General features: G+C 65.7%; 2 protein-coding genes across 11 annotated transcripts; one reads left to right on the top strand and one right to left on the bottom strand.

Annotated features, from left to right (window-relative positions):
- Positions 1-997: 997 nt before the first annotated feature.
- SRMS (src-related kinase lacking C-terminal regulatory tyrosine and N-terminal myristylation sites) lies at positions 998-9523 on the bottom strand. 6 transcript variants are annotated; one of them, XM_053199717.1, is made up of 8 exons: positions 8908-9523; positions 5518-5639; positions 4903-5066; positions 4075-4216; positions 3809-3967; positions 3167-3348; positions 2920-3076; positions 998-2794 (listed from the first exon to the last, which is right to left on the bottom strand). In XM_053199717.1, exons 1-8 carry the CDS (start codon positions 9267-9269, stop codon positions 2601-2603), a joined length of 1482 nt encoding a protein of 493 aa, XP_053055692.1. In that variant the 5' UTR covers positions 9270-9523; the 3' UTR covers positions 998-2600. The 6 variants fall into 6 exon arrangements, with proteins under 6 accessions (XP_053055692.1, XP_053055687.1, XP_053055688.1 ...); XM_053199712.1 differs by having other exon boundaries at positions 4075-4258; positions 4903-5639; positions 8908-9177; XM_053199713.1 differs by having other exon boundaries at positions 4075-4201; positions 4903-5639; positions 8908-9177.
- Positions 9524-13477: 3954 nt separating this feature from the next.
- Positions 13478-16473, top strand: FNDC11 (fibronectin type III domain containing 11). 5 transcript variants are annotated; one of them, XM_027046744.2, is made up of 2 exons: positions 13478-13573; positions 15024-16473. In XM_027046744.2, exon 2 carries the CDS (start codon positions 15027-15029, stop codon positions 16026-16028), a length of 1002 nt encoding a protein of 333 aa, XP_026902545.1. In that variant the 5' UTR covers positions 13478-13573; positions 15024-15026; the 3' UTR covers positions 16029-16473. The 5 variants fall into 5 exon arrangements, with proteins under 5 accessions (XP_026902545.1, XP_053057326.1, XP_053057327.1 ...); XM_053201351.1 differs by having other exon boundaries at positions 13498-13598; XM_053201352.1 differs by lacking the exon at positions 13478-13573 and adding an exon at positions 13628-14333.
- Positions 16474-17660: the final 1187 nt, after the last annotated feature.

Here is a 17660-nt window from a genome sequence, read left to right as displayed (position 1 = left end):
GCGCCGTCCATCCGTGGTCGGCCTGCCCCAGCCTGCCCCCTTGATGGGAGGTCCGGGAGGACAATGACCAGGGAAAACCAGATACTAAGCCTGATTTCTTGGCACTTCCCTCTTTTGGAAAGGGAAGGGTCAAGAACAGGAGTGTGGTCACTCAGTAAGGTCACAGTCCTACTGGCAGAGCAGGGTGGGGAGGGGGCCCAGCTGGGCGGGGCCTGCGAGGCATCTCCCACACCCAGGGCTCCAAGGCAGCCCCCCCCCACCAGCCACGAGGCCTCCCTCATTGTGGGGCCATTTGCTCCAGTCGGCTCCTGGGCACGGACGTCCCGGTTCTGCCCGGGCCACACCTGAAAGCCCCTGAGCACCAAACCCATCCAGCTTGTGGCTGATGACACACGCCAGGCACGCACCGGTGACCCCCACGCACACCTGCGTCTGGTCCAAGCCCAGCTGTTCCCTCCCTTCCTTCCCTCAGAGGCCACGGCCCGGCCCCACGCCACACTCACCTGCTCCTCCGTCTGTCGCGGGCAGGACCGGGGGGTAGGGGATGGGGGAACCTGGGGCTGCCGCCAAGCCCACCCATTCCTCCCTGCCCCCCCCCCCGTGAGGGCTGGCCCACGCCCGGCACCCAATGTAAGGAGCCCCCGTCCTCTCCCCGCTCAGCCCTGACTCACACACACCCGGGCCCTGCCGTGTCCTCCCTCCTCCCTCTGTGCGGCCCTCCCCTTGGTGACCTCAGCACCCTCCCCTCTGGGAAGCCCCCTACCATCCAGCCCTGCACAGCCTCCTGCCAGCCCAAGGGCAGGGCCTGTCATCAGTGGTGATGTGGGAAACAAAGGCCAGCTGAGGGCTGAGCACAAGCTACCCCCTCCCCCGCCTCGGGCCCCTCCCCCATGGGATGTGTGTGACTCTCTTCACGCTCTCCTGGCCCCCAGAACAAAGGAAAAGGGGCAAACAAACAGATAACTGGTAGAGATCACGGTCACACAGGACACGAGTCTGTCAGTCTACAACCGTCTTAATGATTTACAAGGAAAAAAGCCATTTTATCAACAGCCAAACTCCCAGGAACCTATGGATTCAATTTCCTGAAGCCCCAACGTCACGTTCCCCTCCATAGGATAGAACATTTTATATAACCCATCACCCCCCACAACCCCAGTGCGGCTCTTGCTGCCCACAGGTCCTGTCCTCACGCTTCAATAAAACCACCTTTTGCACCAAAAACATCTCAAGAGTTCTTTCTTAGCCGTCGGCTCCGAACCCCAACACTTCACGTCAAGCGGGGCGGGGCTAATTGGCCTCAGCAGGCGCATCCCTGCCTCGAACTGTGCACATGGGCAGTTCTCTCCAGGGGACGGTAAGCAGACTCAGCCGCCTCTGTCCTTCCGTCCCACAGGCCTTCGGGGCGCAGCTGTCATCATGGGGGGCACAGGAGTGGAGGGTAAAGACCCTGAGCATAGATCTCCCCTGCCCGGGGCCCCCGGCCCTCCATCTGTCCGTCTCTTAGTGACCAGAGCTGGGCAGGATGATTGAGAAGCAATGCTGTTCGTCCCCGCTCCCCTCCCAGCACCCAGCACCTCATTCAGTGACATCAACAGTGGCTTGAAATCAGCCGCTGGGGGAGCAGTCACACGCTGGAAACCGCCCGTTTCCTTTTCCCCAGAGACCGGGTTGTGACCCAGTTGCCTGAACACCGTGGCATCCAACCCCACCCCTGCCTGACCCTGCACGGGCAGGCCAGCACCCGGGACCCTGAGCCGCTGAGGCCCAGACTCTGCCTCCCTGACCTTTGCCCTGTCCCCAGAAAGAGCCAGCCAGCCGGACCTTCCCAAGGCCTGACCCAGTCCCTCCCTCCGCCCCTTCAATTCCGGCCCCAGGGAAATGGAAGCGGCTATCACACAGCTCCCGCGGCCGGCACAGAGTCCTGCCAGTGGCCCAGAAGTCATGCTTCCTCTGGGTCCCCGGTCTGGGCGCTAGGATCCTGGGCCGGGGGCCGGGGCCGCGTGGGGCCAGCTGTCTGTCTGCCACGATGAACCAGCTGGTGGGCCATGACAGCTCCGGGTCTGTTCCGGGGCTGGGGCTGCGGCCTGTGGGTGACGCGTGTCTGTGCGTGTGTCTGAGTCAGCTCGGTGTGCATTCATCGCGTGCCTGCTGCCTTCCCGTGTGCCCGGGTCTGTTCCTGGGCCGTGTGTGCCCAGCGCCTGGGGTCTGCCCACCAGCCCAACATCGGCCACAGGGGGGCCCTGCAGAACACTGGGAAGTCCGGCCTCTGGCTCTCGACCGGGGAGGGGGTGGAGGGCGTCCAGGGCGGCAGGCCCAGCACATCCCCCCACCTGGACTTCTATGCCGAGTTCTTCCCTCGGCAGGGACACCGGGTCACTCAGGGCAAAGGCCATCATACCCTCCTGTGTCAGCGGGTGTCTGCGTGTGTCAGCCATCCACACGCACAGTATGGGTCAGTGTGTGTGTCAGGGCCCTCAGCCCTCGGTCAGAGTTGGCTCCAGGCTGCCGGCACCCGTGTGTGTTGGCGGCCAGTGCTGCCCTGCGGGGACACGCAGGTGGGGAGGAGTGGCCCCAGCCCCTGCGTCCAGCGCCCCAGGTCACGTGAGGGCAGGGTGGAGGCGCCTGCGGGCTGCGTCCAGCGTCTCCTGCAGCGCGGCGAAGGCGGGCCTCTCCTCGGGGCTGCTCCGCCAGCACTCCAGCATGAGCGCATAGACCTCGGCCGGGCAGGACGCCGGGCGCGGCAGCCGGTACCCCCAGGTGACCTGCTGCAGGGTCTCGTGGTTGCTCAGTCCTGGCGAGGGGCAACGAGAGGGCTGGGGGGGGGGCTCTCTTCCGCTGAGGGCTCAGCGTGGGTACCTCCCCCCAGCTCTTGGCCAGACCCTGCCCGGCCGGCATCAGGCGCCCCCTGCGGCCCACCTTCATAGGGACACTGGCCGTAGGTAAAGACCTCATAGAGCAGGACTCCGAAGGACCAGACGTCCGACTTCTGAGAGTAGACACGGTAGTTGGCTGCCTCGGGCGCCGTCCATTTGACGGGGATCTTGGAGCCGCTGCTTGGGGAGTAGATGTCCTCCTGGGTGAGGGGACACCGGTGGTGGGCGGGGCAGAGCGGCGCCCTTGCCTCCCAGCCACGGTGGGGTCGGTGGTCTCAAGCTGAACTGACCTTGAGCAGCCGGGCCAGGCCAAAGTCGGCCACCTTGCACCCCAGGTCATCACCCACAAGCACGTTCCTGGCGGCCAGGTCGCGGTGCACGATGCGCCTCTCCTCCAGGTAGCTCATGCCCTCGGCCACGTGGCAGGCAAAACCCAGCAGGAGGGACAGGCCCAGGGCCCGTCCCTCGGGGCCTGTGGGACGGGGCGGGATGGGCCATCAGGGGGGCGGGCGTCTTCACCGGTCACTTCCGCCTGTGCCTCAGCCTCCTCACCCTGAAGAGGGGGTGAGGGCAGGGCTACCCACCAAGGCTGCAGGGTCACTGTGCTGTGCAGGGACCACTCAGTGAGGCAACCCACCTGGGGCCCCCGGGAGAGACCAGACACAGAGGGGGGCCAAGGCAGGGAAGGCACGCAGGGCTGGTGACACGGGCGGGCCCCACCCCTTGTGCACCCGCTCAGCCTGGAACCTCGACGCTCCGAGTGCCCCCACAAGGCACAGCACGGGCCCGGGGCCCGAACCCGCTGTGGGCCAGAGCCCTGACGGTCGAGCCTGGCACGCCGCGAAAGGCCCAAGCCGAGAAGGAGGACGACGGTCGTGGCTGCGCAGGGAGACCTGGGCCACCCACGGCCCCTGGTCGGGGGCAGAACTCACTGCCCAGGAAGGCCTGCAGATTGCCCTTGCGCATGAGCTCGGTGACGATGTACACGGGCTCGCCGGCCGAGCACACGGCATGCAGCCGGATGAGACGCTCGTGCCTCAGGCTCTTGAGAGTCTGGATCTCCTTGGTGAGGTCTGCCAGCTTCACGTAGGCTGCAGGAGAGGCACCGCTCCAGGCTCCGCCCGTGCCACCCTGCCGCTGCCCCGGGGCGAGAGGGGCCAGAGGGCGTGGCGGACAGGGGCGGGCAGGCCTCACCCACCTGACTTGATGACCTTGACTGCCACCGGTGTGGAGTCGAGCCACAGACCTTCCCACACCTCCCCGAAGTAGCCTTCACCCAGCTTCCTCTGCAAGGCAAACTCGGAGCGAGGCCGCTCCCACCCGTCCTGCAGGAGAGGCTGCTGAGGGGGTGGGGGGCACTCGGGGCCTCCGCCTGCTGCGCCCTGGACAGAGGGGACAGTTCCCCCTGGAGCGCCGGCCTCCAGCACCTGTGCCGCGGCGCTCGCCCTACGCCGGCCTGGTGGAGGCCTGGGGAGCCAGGTGATGAGCTCCAGGAGTCTAGCCCCGGTGGTTCCGGGCTCTAAGTGGCCCCTTTGCCGGAGGTGGACACCCACCCACGCGCACTCATTACTGTGCCTGGCCAGACTGTCATTAGAAACCAGAGCAACTGGATGGCTGCCTGGACCCTGGCAGGACGGCTGGTGCGTGGTGGCCCGGGGGCTCCAGCTCTGGCACGGGTGTGCAGCCGGTCCCGGCGTCTCCTCCTACAGCTTCCTCCTGGGGCGCACAGCTGCTGTGGGCACCTTCCCCAGACGCCTCCCCACACTCGTCCCGGCCCTCACCTGTCCCCCACAGAACTGGGTATGGCGGGGGGGGGGGGCATCAGAAGTCCTTGGAGATAGAGACGCAGTACCTGTGAGAGCAAACCCGACCCCAGGCAGGGCCCCCAGTGCTCCGGGCCGTGTCAGACCCCTGCAGCCGCGCTCGCACTCGGAGACTGGCCTGGGCCTGCTGCCTGGCTCGCACCCCCCTCTGCCCCTCCCCACTTGTGCTGGGCAGGGGTCGGGGGCGGGACTGGCCCACCCACCTGGGGCACACAGGGCTGCAGCAGCGGGTTGTGGATCAGCTTCCAGTTGGCCTTGTAGTAGGCGAGCAGCTCCTCCAGGCTGGGGAAGAGCCGGCCCTTCTGCAGGTAGAGGCCGTTAGCCGCCGTGCAGATGCGGTAGTGGCGAACGCTGGCCTGGGCCCGGACTGTGAGCGCACAGAGATGAAGGCCTCCTCCGGCTGCTGCCTGCCCCAGACCCTCCCGCCAGCCCAACCAGATGGCCACCACAACCTTCCACGGGCCGGGCTCGGATCCCGCCTCAGGGGCCTCACGGAAAAGGAGGGAGCGTGGACAGCCGCAAGCCAGAGGTGCAGTAAGAGGGGCACTGGGGGCTCCTGGCCACAGGGCACAGAGCCCAGGGCACGTGGAGAGTCCGAGAATGAGCGGAAGAAGGGAGGGAGGGTGAGTGATGGCCGGGCAGCTCAGAGGCACAGGAGGGAAGGTAACCAGCAGGTTGGTGAGCTGAGAGGTGACCAGCTGCAGGTGCCTTCGAGCTCGACGTGCGGCCAGCGAGACCTGGGGAGCACCTGCCCCAAGGTCAGGGGCGTTCTGGCGCAGGCTCAGCCCGGGGACAGGCACAAGCGGCCGCCACATTACCTGACAGTGAGTAGTGGCCGTGGCTGCTCTCGCTGGGTCGGATGAGGAAGGCCCCAGGCCCATTGGCCGGAGACAGGAGCATCTGCTGGGCCTGGGCACGGCTGATGCCGCTGAAGTACCAGCTGCAAAGGGCAGGTGGGTGGTCACCAGCAGGCCCAGACCTGAGCGACCCCTGCCCCCACACCGGTCAGAGGCCCCGATGCCCGGCTCCCACCGTCTTCCCAGGCACAAGGTGCACCCAGGGCCCAGTGCACGGTCCCGGCCCAAGGTCTGCATCTGTCCCAGCCCTTGGTGCCCAGCCTCTGGAGCCGTCGGGGAGGGGACAGGGGGACCACTTGGGCCGGCCACCAGCAGGGACCTGAGTCGGGAGACACTGTCTACACTCCTCGGCCACAGGTTCTCCACTAGCCCTGCTCGTAAAATGACCACCGGCCCCGGCCCCGGCCCCGGCCCAACCTGCCCGGGGGAGGGGGACACCAGGAACCAGGGCCCCCGGGGAGCGGTCCCAACCGGGCTGCAGGGGTGTATGGAGGACCACGAGCAGCCGGGCCAGGCAGAGCCCACCCGCCCAAGGGGAGGACAGCGTGGCTGACGGTAGCTTGGCCAGGAAGGCCCGGGAGGAGGCCGCTGAGCCAGGCTGGGCAGGCCTGCAGAGGCGGGAGGGGCTCAAAACACCTCTGCCTCTGAGGGGCCCCAGCCCCCCGGCCCTCCACACACTGAGATGCTTCGAGCACCGGGTGCCCAGATACCAGGAGCCTACGCACCCGAGTGTGGAGCGGGGCAGGGGGTGAGGGCTTGCCCGGGGCTCCCCCATCTGACACCCGTTTGGGCCGTAACCCACCTGGGCCACACCAGGTGCAGCTCCCTGCTCCACATCCTTGGAAGGAAAATGGAAGGCACCAGGCCCCACCCCATTGCCTGTGTCTGCCTCCCAAGGCCCAGGTCGGGGAGCCCTACGCCTGAGTCAGGTTCCCACCCTGGAGGCTCCTGCTTCCCGGAGATTCTGAGGACCCCGTGTCAGAAGGCCTGCCTCCTGTAAGGGGGGGGCACAGCCACTAGGCGACTAGCCCTGTGAGCATGGCTCTCATCCCCTCTGACGGAGGGAAACTCAGTGTTCTGGGGGCTGGAGGGTGGGCTCTGACCCCCACCTGGGCGTGTGGGACTGGCAGTTACCCCAGGGGACCCCAGGCATGACTCGAAGTGAGTCGACACAAAGTGGGGTGCCCTGAAAAGAGGGGACTGGGTGGTCAAACCTGTGCCATCCCAGGCAGGCGGATACTGCCGGAGGCTGGGGTGAGGCCAGTGCCTGGCAGGAGGGAGACAGAGGGAGGCTGGCACTGGCACAGAGGCCTCTGGGCACCTGGGCAGCTATGGGGGGGGGGGAGAGCTAGGAACTACGCAGCCGGACCCCGCCTTCTGCGGCCCACCAGCCAGGAGGGCATCAGAAGGGCTACAGAGGCCCCTCCCAGGACAGCAGGGCGGGGGGTTGGGGGGGGAGAGGAGGGGCAGAAGTGTCCCCAGCCCCACAGCAAAGGCCGACGGCAGGCCAAGACCCTGCACACGCCGAGCTTCAGGCACCTTCTCGGGAGTCTCTCCCCGGGGTGGGGCAGTGGCTGAGCCAAGATTGGAGGAGCCTCGTTCTCAGGTCAACCCTCAACCCTGAGAATGAGGCTCCTCCCCTGCCCAGTCAGTCTGGCCCCGAGGACAGACAGCCAGGTGTCTGGGGCTAATGACACCGTGAGTGTGGTCGGCCCTTTCATCCCAGGCCCAGGCAAACACTCATTACTGCTTCCTCCCGGCACCGCCCCCTCTGACGCTCCCAGCCCTGCCAGCCACCTCTAAGAGTGGCTCATGGGATCTGCCCTCCACACCTGGAGTGACTGTGGGCCCCCTCCCCATCAGAACGGCTGCTTGGTCCCTCCCATCACTCCCAGCAAGCTGGTCACTGGGTGGGAGTCCCCTCAGGAGGCACCTTCCTAGGACTCAGGCTTTCCAGGCCACATGCAAAACCCCCGGGGGACTGGAGATGGCTTGAGTGAAGTTGAGACCCAGTGCTGGTCTGCAGAGGACATGTCTAGGGCTCAGTCCTAGCCTAGCCGGGCACAGGATAAGAAACCAGTGTCAGCCTGGGCAGGTCTGACAGGGCAGGGGTCTGGGCAGCTGGGCCTGGCTTTGCTGAGCCTGGTCACCGACCAGCTTCTGGCCTGTTCTCACCCAGCACATCACCTCCGTGCATGCCGGGGCTGGGGGGTGGCGTCTCTGCCGCCCCCGGAGGTCCTCCTAGCCAGTGCCACATCTGTCTGGACGTCAGGCACTGCGACGGCCATGACATCCAGGCTGACCCACTGCATTAAGGGGAAAGACAGGTGGGGCCACAACCAGAGTTTGGATCGAATGGTCGAGGCCCGTGCACGATGTCTACGAAGACGGGGACGGGTGGACCCACGGCTACCCTGTCATCCAGACCCTAAGCCTGGGCTGAGAGGTCATCTCCCTCTCCAAGCCCTGCAGCAGAGCCTCCACTGTCTGTCTTCCTCCCTCCACGATTGCAGACGGGTGTGCGACCCGCCAGGTGTCCGTGCCGGCCAATCCCTGCCTGTGGAATGCCCCGGCCCTGGGGGCCTCGGGCATGCTGGGGGGGGCGGGGGGGCGGGATGGGTGAGCCCCCCCCTCCACCTGTGTCCCCCTCTCAAAACAAGCTTCTTTGGGAGCAGTTCCAAAGGCCAGGGTCATGTCTGCCCCACACCTGGCCCGGGCAGCAAGAAGAGTTCTGGGTGAATGTGGACCGGTGAGGGGCAGGTGAATGCAGCCCTCCGACTCAGCATGGCACCCCCTCACCCCCTCACCCCCTCAGCATCTGGATGGCCCCTCTGGTCACTTACGTCCTGATCAGGAGCGCAGGGAGGACGGGCCGTGTCGTGTCTCACCTGGAACTACACTCAGGACCCTGGCCCCTGCCCTCCAAGCAATGGCCACTCGGCTTAATGTTGTGGAGACCCCCAGAGTGCTTGGCTCCCCAGGCTGAATCCCTGTGTGAGAGCAGGAGGGCCCGGCTGGCGGGACCGGGCCCCAGAGCGACCACCGTGCGGGGGGCCCGGCCAGTGGCGTGTGTACGCGCCATGCGGCTTATTCAGCACCGGACCCGACCGCGCCTGCAGGAGGCCTGCAGGAGCCACTACCGTCCTCCCTTTTGGCAGGACCAGGAGACAGTCACCGGTGTGTGTGCGCCGCCCCGTGTGCTCGCTCACCGCCGCATGGCAAGGCCTTGTGGGTCCAGGCCTGAGAGGGAGGGCGTGAGGGACAGGAGGGAGGAAGGGTGGGTCGGGACATGTGATCCTAGGACTCACTTGTGTCCTCACTCCTGACACTGCAGAGCAGGCTGATACTCACGGTTGGTCCAAGAGCGTCTCCGGGGTGGCCTTGGCCAGGTGGGTGATGGGCACCAGCCCGGCCCTGGGCGGACCGGAGAGCCTGCGGGCAAAGATGTAGCCGCCCTCCTCCTTGAGGCCATAGAGCCTGTCCCCGCGGCTGACACTCAGCTCGTGGGCGCACCGCGCGGTGAAGTCGTACAGCGCCCTGAAGAGCTGCGCGGGCGCCGGGGAGCTGTGGGGCTCTACGGCGGGGGGCTCTGGCTCCGCGCCGGCCTCCGGGTCGGGGAGCCCCAGGACCCCGTCGTCCGGCGCGCCCACCGGCCAGATCTTGTCCCAGAAGAAGGACAGGAAGGCCAGGCGCTTTCTGAGGAAGGGCTCCATGCTCCGGGGCGTCCCGGGCCGAAACCGGGGCGCTCAGCGGAGGGGCCGTGGCCGCAGGGGTCAGCGGGTGGCGCGGAGCGTGGGCCACAGGTCACTGCAGAGCCCTCCAACAAGGTGCCCGCCTCCCGGGCTGGGGTTCAGACCAGGGAGGGGCTCAGGGTGGCCACGCCACGGCTGCTCCCCAGCTGCTGCTCGTGTCCAGGGGCTCACAGCCGCTCTCCCTGGCCCGGGCGGACGCGGCCCCAGGACCTGCCGGGGGGGCGGGGCCTCTGGGGGCGGGGCCTCTGGGCGGGGCCTCTGGGGGCGGGCCACGGGGCGGGGCCTAGGGGACGGGGCCTCGGGGCGGGGCCGTGGGTGCAGGTGGGACGACGGAGGTGGGGGCGCACGCAAGAGGTCACGCTCAAGTGAACCACACGCCCGCCCTTGACCCGAGCCTTGCCCTCAGAGAGGGAGGCACCGATGCGCAGCGCCTGGCCGTGACCCGGATTTGCTAGAAAACTGTCTGGTTCTTTACGTGTTGGCCAAACCTCTCAACACAAAACCCTGCGCAGGACAGGCTCACATGCTTGGCCAGGAACGTCTGCAGCCAAGTCTGAGTCCGGCTGGGGACAGCCTGGGACCTCGCACAAGGCGGGCAGGCTCCCTGCCCTCTGGTTTTTCCCTCGTAAGGTGGGAGTTGGTGACCGCCAGGGCTCGGTGAGCACCAGAGTGGGTGCCGCACGGACGATGGGGCGATGTATCTTCTGGGCCCCTGGGGGTCGGGAGACCCCCCAACAGCCACCACCGGGAGGGGGAAGCTCTGATGTCTGACCCCCACCTCAGGGATGTGAACTGGCAGAGAGGCCGGGTGAGCCCTGCCTCTGTCTCTGGGCAGGGTGGGGAGACCAAACCCTGAGCGGCCTGGGGCAGGGTGGGGGAAGGGTGGGGGCAGGTGGGTCCGGGCCCAGGCCGCCGCATGCTCCCCCCCACCCCCCAACCCCACGCTGGCCTCCCCCCAGCTCATCCACTTTAGCGCTCGGAGCCCACACCCCTCTTGTGACAGCCGCAAGCCCCCTTCCCAATCCTGCCCTGGATCCACGGCTGGATGTTCATGTGGTTGAGCAGAGCCAACAGACGGGTGTGACCGCTGGTCACTGAGAGGCCGAACAGCCACCTACCCGGGCCAGACCCGCGGCAGACACTCCTCTCTGGAGCCCACCCACTGAAGGGACCTGGAGCTTCCACTCCACCAGCCGCTTGGCGACCCTGCCGCCACACCCACGACCTGCTCCTCCCATCCCTGGGCGAGTCTGCCTTTCGCACACAGGTCCCCTCAAGTCCTTTATGCCTGCGCTGCTCTCCTCCTGGGAAGCCATGCTTCCTGTCTTTGACCCACCTGGCGCAGGGAGGCCTCTTCGGGTCCTGGAAGGGTCCTGCTTGTGCTGACCGTGCTCGGGGTCAAGCGCTCCGAGCACTGGACACAGATTCCTTCTGGACACTCCCAGTCCCTCCGAGCCCCAGAGCCCCAGGCTCTCGGATCAGCACGTTCATTTGGTGGCCAGAGCAGGCAGGGAAGGTTCCTCCTCATCCTCTGGCCTGGCCCCAGGCCTGGTGCCCAAAGGAAAGAGCCCAGTGGGCTGCCCACCCTCTCCCCACTATAAAGACCTCCAGGACATCCTATAGGTGAGGAAGCAAGCTTCAGTCCACCTCGTTAAGGTCAGAACAGGGACATTTTCTAGCAGGAACCTGTGCTGGGCGGTGGGGACCCGGCTCACAAAGAATGCCTGCCCCACCTCCCGGTGACCAGGACGGGTCCTCCTCCTCGTCTGCCCCGCGCAGCAGGCTCTGCAGGGAGCACCCCGCGCCTGGCAACCCCTGCCCGGGCCCTCTCCCATCCCCTCACCCCACAAACCCCCAGACGGCCCGCCGCCCCGGCACCACACACACCCGGCATCAGGCAGCCGGCAGTGAGAGCCACCTGTGTCCGTGTTGTCGCTGGCGGCTCTCAGGACTCCCTGCCCGCCCTCCGGCCTCCAGGTTCTGGGACCCGCCATTCCCTTTCTCACCTCACCCACCTGACACAGCAGCGTCCAGGCCCCCAGGACGGTCCCTGCCCTGACTCTGCCACTCACGCCCTCCATCGGCCCTGACCACAGAGACAGTGCTGGATGGGGCAGGGGGTGTAGAGGTGTGTGAAGGGGGGAGAGGACCCCCAACCCTGGACGGGGTCAGATGATGGCGTTCTAGCCCTGCTGTCAGGCTCACTAGCCGTATGGCCTCGGGTAAGGTGCTAGACCTCTCTGCCTCCGCGTCCCCATCTCTAAGAGCATTGGGCTTGCAGGGGCCGAGTGAGGGTTCAGACCAGATCTGCCGGGATGAGGAGGCGGCCCCCTGGGTATCCGGGCCGAGGCTGGCAGCCCAGAGTACCACACCGTGTGTTCGGTTCATCTTCCGGAGGACACATATTGGGGGCCTGCGGTGGAGGTGAACCCTCCTAGGGTTGCTCCTAGGACCAAGTGGCGGCACACAGCGCTGGGCAGACTGGTCCATCCATGCCAGGCACGGTCGCTCAGCAATGAAGGGAAATATGCCCAGCGAAGGAGCCAGTCCCCAAAAGCATCCAGCTCTCTTACACAGCATTCTGGAAAGGACACGGCTGCAGAAATGGAGATGACGTTAGTGGTTGCTGGGGAAAGGAGGGCTTGGGGTGGTGGCAGAAGGCCATGTGAGGGTCCCTGCGGGATGGACCAGTCCTGCTCTTGCCGGGTCACCGTCACTGTCCTGGGTGGCCCTTTGTGACAAGATGTTCTGAACGGGACAAGAGTATGTGGACTGTGTTATACTGCATGGGAATCTACAACTCTCTCAAAACTGAGTTTAATTTTTCACTAGAACTTAAATCGAAATTTGAAAAGAAAAAGAAGAGGCTAATTTTTTAAAGTTAAACAGAAAAAAGGGGGTGGGACCAAGGAGATGGCAGAAGTCCCAGACATGCCCAGAACAGGGTGGGGGCAGGGGCGTCTCTGTCCCCTCTGCGGGGGCCGGGCATCTCCCTCCCCCGTCCCCCTTCCGGTGCCAGCCTCCCCCTCAGCCTTCAGACAGCACCCCCCTTTCCAAATAATCCTCAGACCCCTGAATAACAACACCAACAGCTAGCATTTACTGAAAGCCCAGAACAGAGAGAGGAGGGCAGAAACGCACCCACCGGCCCCCCTCCAGGTCTGACCTCCTGGGGGCGCCATACCCAGGCCTGGGCCTGAGGGTAAACTGATGGACGCCCAGCCAGGGGAGCCTCCTCGCAAGAGTGGGGCCAGCCGTAGGGGAGGGGTGCAGTGGAGGGAGGCTCTGGACCCACCTCTGTCGTCCCCCGAGGACAGAGACCCGGGGAGCATCCCTCCCTCCCCCGCCTCCCTCCCTCCCTCCCTCCCGCCTCTCCCAAAGGGGCACAACTAGTGTCTTGGGTATCTGAGACTGACTACTGCCTGAGGGAGGCCCCAGGCTTGCTGAGAGAGCCCAGAGGTCCTGAGTCCAGCTGGGGGCTAGAGATGGGGTCACGGAGGGGGCTGAGAACCCCTCTGACAGGCTCCCTGGAACTGTGGAGACCCCGTTCGTCCAGACCCAGGTAGATGAGCAGCGCCAGCACCCCCGCACTGTCAGAGGTGGGAGAGGAAGCCTGCTGTCGCAGGAAAGGCTGCTCTGATCCCTGCGCTGTTCCCTGCGGTGACAGGTGTTCACTCCGAGGTCACTGCTGCTCCCCCCAGGTCCTCCCAGGGCTTCCTGGAGCAGGTCTCAGGCTGGGACACGAGCAGGAGCCCTCTTCCCCACTAGCACTCCCCCCCCCTCCCCCCGGCTCTGGCAGCCCCACGTGAGCACTGTGTCCACAGGACTCTGGGACAGGGGCACTCGCAGAGGGACGGACGGCCAGCCTCAGTTACTCCTCTCCGGGAACCCTACTTTAGGCTTGGCTTTTGGAATAGCCACTCGAGGTGGTTCCCAAGTCAGGGCGCAGGGCACGTTGCCCCAGGTTCCTCGGGGAGGGAACGAAGCCCCCAGATAGTTCCTGGCACCTGAGACCAGGGTGGGGGGCGGGACCGGAGGCTGACACCAGTGGCTCCTGTCTGGGTGTTGAGACCAGAGAGCGCCCCGCCCCCGCCCCCGCCCCCCGGCGACGTCTCCCCGCACCCCTGGGCCCTGGGCTCCCGCTCCACCCTGGAGACTGGCGGGGCGTCACAAAGGCCCGCGGTCCCCATGGCAACCCGCGGGCCTCGGAGGTGCGCGCTGGGCGCACAGTCAGCCGCGTGGTTCTCTCCGCTCCGGGAGGCAGGGCAAGTGGGCGCGCCAAGAGGCTGGGCGCGGGCCGGGGAGGCGGGCAGGTTGCTGGGGGAGGCGACGGGGGAGGTGTCTGGGGCTTCTGGAAGGCCCGGGAGGGTGTAGGTCTGGGCGCCCGGCCCCGGGCGCAGAGCGGCCCCTTCCCCAGAACTCACACGCAGCCCCGCGGCGCTTTTCCGACTGACAGCCTGGGAGGCATCCCTGAACCGGTGGTGAGACCCAGGGGCCAACAGGACTCGGGCTGGGATTGCTAGAGGCACGCTTCACTGCATCCCAGTACCTTTATGGTGGTGCCCAGGGCCTGCTCTCGTTTCTGCGCCCCCGGAAGGTGGCCTCTGGGGAGGGAGGCAGACTTGGGTCCCGACCTCACTGTCACTTAGCGGGTGTGGCCTTGGGCAGGTCACTCAACCTGTGAGCTGTCTTCATAGTTCATCCAACCCTTGGGACAACCTGAGGTCTCCCACGTGGTGCTGACCCAGCGGCTATCTCACTGCCCTGGGGGTGGCCGGGACCCGGGACGCCAGCCAGATTGCTGGCACCTTCTCCAAAGAGCCCCAGCTTGCAGGGCCAATCCTTGTGTCCCGGTCCTGGAAGGACAGCTGCACCGGCCCCTCCACGGCCCCCCAGAGCTGGGAACCCAGGCAGGAGTAGCACAGAAGGAGAATCAGGCTCTGGAGTTGACGGCTGGGGTCAAACCCTGAACTGAGAGCAAACTCCGAAGCATGTCAGCCTCAGGCGCCCCATCTGTGAGATGAGGTCAGGGGACCTTACCACTCTGAGGGGTTTTGTGTGCAGTGAGCTCGTTAAAGGTAGAGAGCGTGGACCCGGTAACTAGGAGCCGGCGTGATTATCCCTCCGAGCTGAGGCTGGGGCCACCCTGCCACCCTCGCTGGCTCCAGCCACCAACTGGCCTTGTCTCTGGGTGAGCCCTGGCACTTTGCTCTGCACCTGCAGCCAGGCATGGAAGGTCTACAGGGCAGTGGTGTCCCCAGGGGGGAGTCTGGTGCAGCACACACAGGATCACACTGAATCCTCTCGACTGTCCCGAGGGAGCACCTTCACCCCACTCAGACGAGGAACTGAGACCTTGGCCAGGCCACGCAGCTGGTCAGTGGGCTGGGGTTTCTGCCCCAGAGCTCATTGTATCAGCTCCTCCCTGTGCCATCACGATTGACCGTCAGTGGAGTGCTGGCCCCTCGGTGTCCAACTTTATGCACGTCTGCAGCCTGCCGGCCTGGCCCTCCATCAGGCTCTTTGCAGAGGGCCATGCTCTCCCCGCAAGCTCCCCCCGCCCCCCTGCCCAGGGGAGGACAGAGGGACCCGTAGGGAGGGCAGTGGGCCCGAAGTCACCCCCACACACAAATCCTGCCCTGAGGGAGCCCCTGGGCAGGTGGCGGAGGCCAACTGACGTTCAGCTCACACCCCGCCCTCCGCCCCTGCTCCCAGACAATGAGCTTCCAGGTGACGGGCCTGGGCCTGAACAAGATGAAGCTGGACAGTCCCCCGTCCTTCCTGGACCAGGAGGAGGCAGAGGAGGCTGACGATCCACAGCTGCTGGAACCGGAGGCCTGGAGGACCTACATAGAGCGCCGCACCGCCCTGCGCGGCTTCCTGACCTCCGACCTGAGCCCCCACCTGCTCCGGCGCCACCACGCCCGCACGGAGCTGCTCAAGAAATGCTCCTACTACATCGAGATCCTCCCCAAGCACCTGGCCCTGGGCAACCAGAACCCGCTGGTGCTGCCCACCGCCATGTTCCAGCTCATCGACCCCTGGAAGTTCCAGCGCATGAAGAAGGTGGGCGCGGCCCAGACCAAGATCCAGCTCCTCCTGCTCACGGACCTGCTGGAGCAGCTGGACCGCGGCCGCGCCGAGCTGGGCGCTCTGCTGGGGTCACCCGACCCCCAGCCCTTCCTGGCGGGCTGGGGGCTGGTGGAGCGCAGGCTGGCGGACCTGGCGGCTGTCATGGACAGCTTCCTGGCCATGACGGTACCTGGGCGCCTGCACATGAAGCACCGCCTGGTGTCCGACGTCGGTGCCACCAAGATCCCGCACATCCGGCTCATGCTAAGCACCAAGATGCCCGTCATGTTTGACCGAAAAGAGTCGGTGGCCCACCAGGACTGGGTCAGCCTGCGGTGGTTTGCCACCATCCAGCCGGTGGCGCCGGAGCAGTTTGAGCTCCGCTTCAAGCTGCTGGACCCGCGGACACAGCAGGAGTGCACGCAGTGTGGCATCATCCCCGTGGCCGCCTGCACCTTCGACATCCACAACCTGATGCCCAACCGCTCCTACAACTTCACCGTCAAGAGAGCCGACAGCTACACGCTGGTGTATGAGCCCTGGCGGGACAGCCTCACGCTGCAGACCAGGCCGGGGCCCCCCAAAGGGCCCACCCCCAGTCGGCCGGGCAAGCCAGGCCCGCCCCTGACCACGCTTTCCGAAAGATGATTTTCTAATATTTATCCACTAGTGAAGAGGAGTATAAACAGACACACACACACACACACCATTAAAGAAGCAAACCTGCTTACGTTTTAGAGGCAGCAGCAGCCGTGTGAGTGCTTCTTTGGACTCCGGCCAGCCTCCCCTCCAGCCCCAGGCCCCCCAGGCTCCAGCCCCCTTTCCCGGTCGGGCCCGGGGCTGGACCTTCCAGGAGAGCTGACCCCTGGAGAAAGGAGCATCGCCCCGGCGACTGGCTACCACCACCAGTGAAGGAGAGCTTCTCCAGGGCTTTGCCGCATGGGCCCAGCCGCTCCCACATCTCTCCTTCCCGCTCCGTCACAACAGCCCGGCTCTGCCCGTCCTTTCCTGTGTTCTTGGCCCGTCTCCAGGGGGTATAGTAATCTCGATGGGGGCAGCCATGCCCCATACTACTGCTCCCAGCTTCACTGGAGTTGGCACCAAGGCCAAGAGGACATTTTATTTTATTTTATTTTATTGTAAAATATATGTTAAGTTTTATGTATTTTGAGAGCGGGGAGGCAGAGAGAGAGGGAAGGAGAATCCCAAGTAGGCTCCACACTGTCAGCACGGAGCCCAGTGTGGGGCTGGAAATCACGAACCGTGAGATCGTTGCCTCGATGGTCTGTCCTCGCCCTCCGGTGTGGTCATCTGACCACCAGTGTGGCCAGCAGCTCGCTCCCTCCCGGCCACCGCTTGGGGTGGGCGAATGCGTCTGGCTCCTGCCGCAGCTTGGCTGGGTCTGGGGCCAGGGTGGCCAGTGCCACGAGTCACGGCCGAGGGGGACTGTCGGGACGCTGACATCTCATGAGCTGCCTGCCCGCGTACCTTGGTGGTCACTAGGACAGTGGGCCCTCTGAGAACATAGGGCAGGGTGACCAGGAGGAGGGACTCTCTCCTCCACTGGCAGAGAAGTGGTTTGGACAGAGGCAGGTTTGGACAGAGCAGGCCCCCCACTGGGTCGGAAAGGCCCCAGGACCTGCCCCCCAGCCATAGGCCGTGCTCTCTGAGAGGTGGGGTGGGTCCTCCCAGGCGTCCGCAGTTGCTGACCCACTGTGTGCTGCTGCGGCATGGGTGTGCTGGCCCACATCATCCAGGGGCTCAAGTCAGACTGTCACACACTCTGTGACATCATGTGGCTATGGGGCGGACACTCCTGGACGTTCCTCAGGGTCTGGTCATCCCAAGGCTTCCAGGGGTGGGGGGCTGGAGGGTGTTCCGGGCAGAGCCAGGGTGCTCCTAGCAAATGGCGTGTGGTGAGGCAGGGCACAGGGTAGAGCGGACAGGGCAGGGATCAGAGATCAGGATTTGTGCGGGGTCACACCGTCCCACCGAGAATGAGGCAGGCTGGGGTGGGGGGTGCCTCCAGCCCTCACCAAGGAAGGCAGCTACACAGAGGCCGGCCCACTCAGGTGCCCACTCTGAGACGACCGCACCGCGCTGGCCTGGGGTTCCCGAGTCTTTGAACGGCCGCACACAGGGCCAGGCGCTTTTTCTCAGCTCCGGCTCGCTGGGTTCGCTGCCTGGAACAAGATCGCCCCTAACTCGAAACCACGACTCTCCCTGGGACGAGGCTGACCCTCCACCAGCCACCGGGCTCGCGAACGCTGCCTCTGGGCG

This window comes from Acinonyx jubatus, chromosome A3 (genome assembly GCF_027475565.1).
Source record: "Acinonyx jubatus isolate Ajub_Pintada_27869175 chromosome A3, VMU_Ajub_asm_v1.0, whole genome shotgun sequence".
In the NCBI taxonomy this organism is placed as follows: domain Eukaryota; kingdom Metazoa; phylum Chordata; class Mammalia; order Carnivora; family Felidae; genus Acinonyx; species Acinonyx jubatus.
The sequence above is the reverse complement of the archived record's forward strand: the minus strand, read 5'-3'. Positions and strand labels throughout refer to the sequence as shown.

Excerpts from the sequence above, each read along its gene's own strand:
- SRMS (XM_053199712.1), bottom strand. The coding sequence starts at position 9,028 with ATGGCCTCAAGGAGGAGGGCGGCTACATCTTTGCCCGCAGGCTCTCCG. Across the intron at positions 5,640-8,907 it reads GAGACGCTCTTGGACCAACC|CTGGTACTTCAGCGGCATCA; the intron begins GTGAGTATCAGC and ends TGCCCTTTGCAG. Across the intron at positions 2,795-2,919 it reads CGGCCAGTGTCCCTATGAAG|GACTGAGCAACCACGAGACC; the intron begins GTGGGCCGCAGG and ends GCCCCTCGCCAG.
- FNDC11 (XM_027046744.2), top strand. The coding sequence starts at position 15,027 with ATGAGCTTCCAGGTGACGGGCCTGGGCCTGAACAAGATGAAGCTGGAC.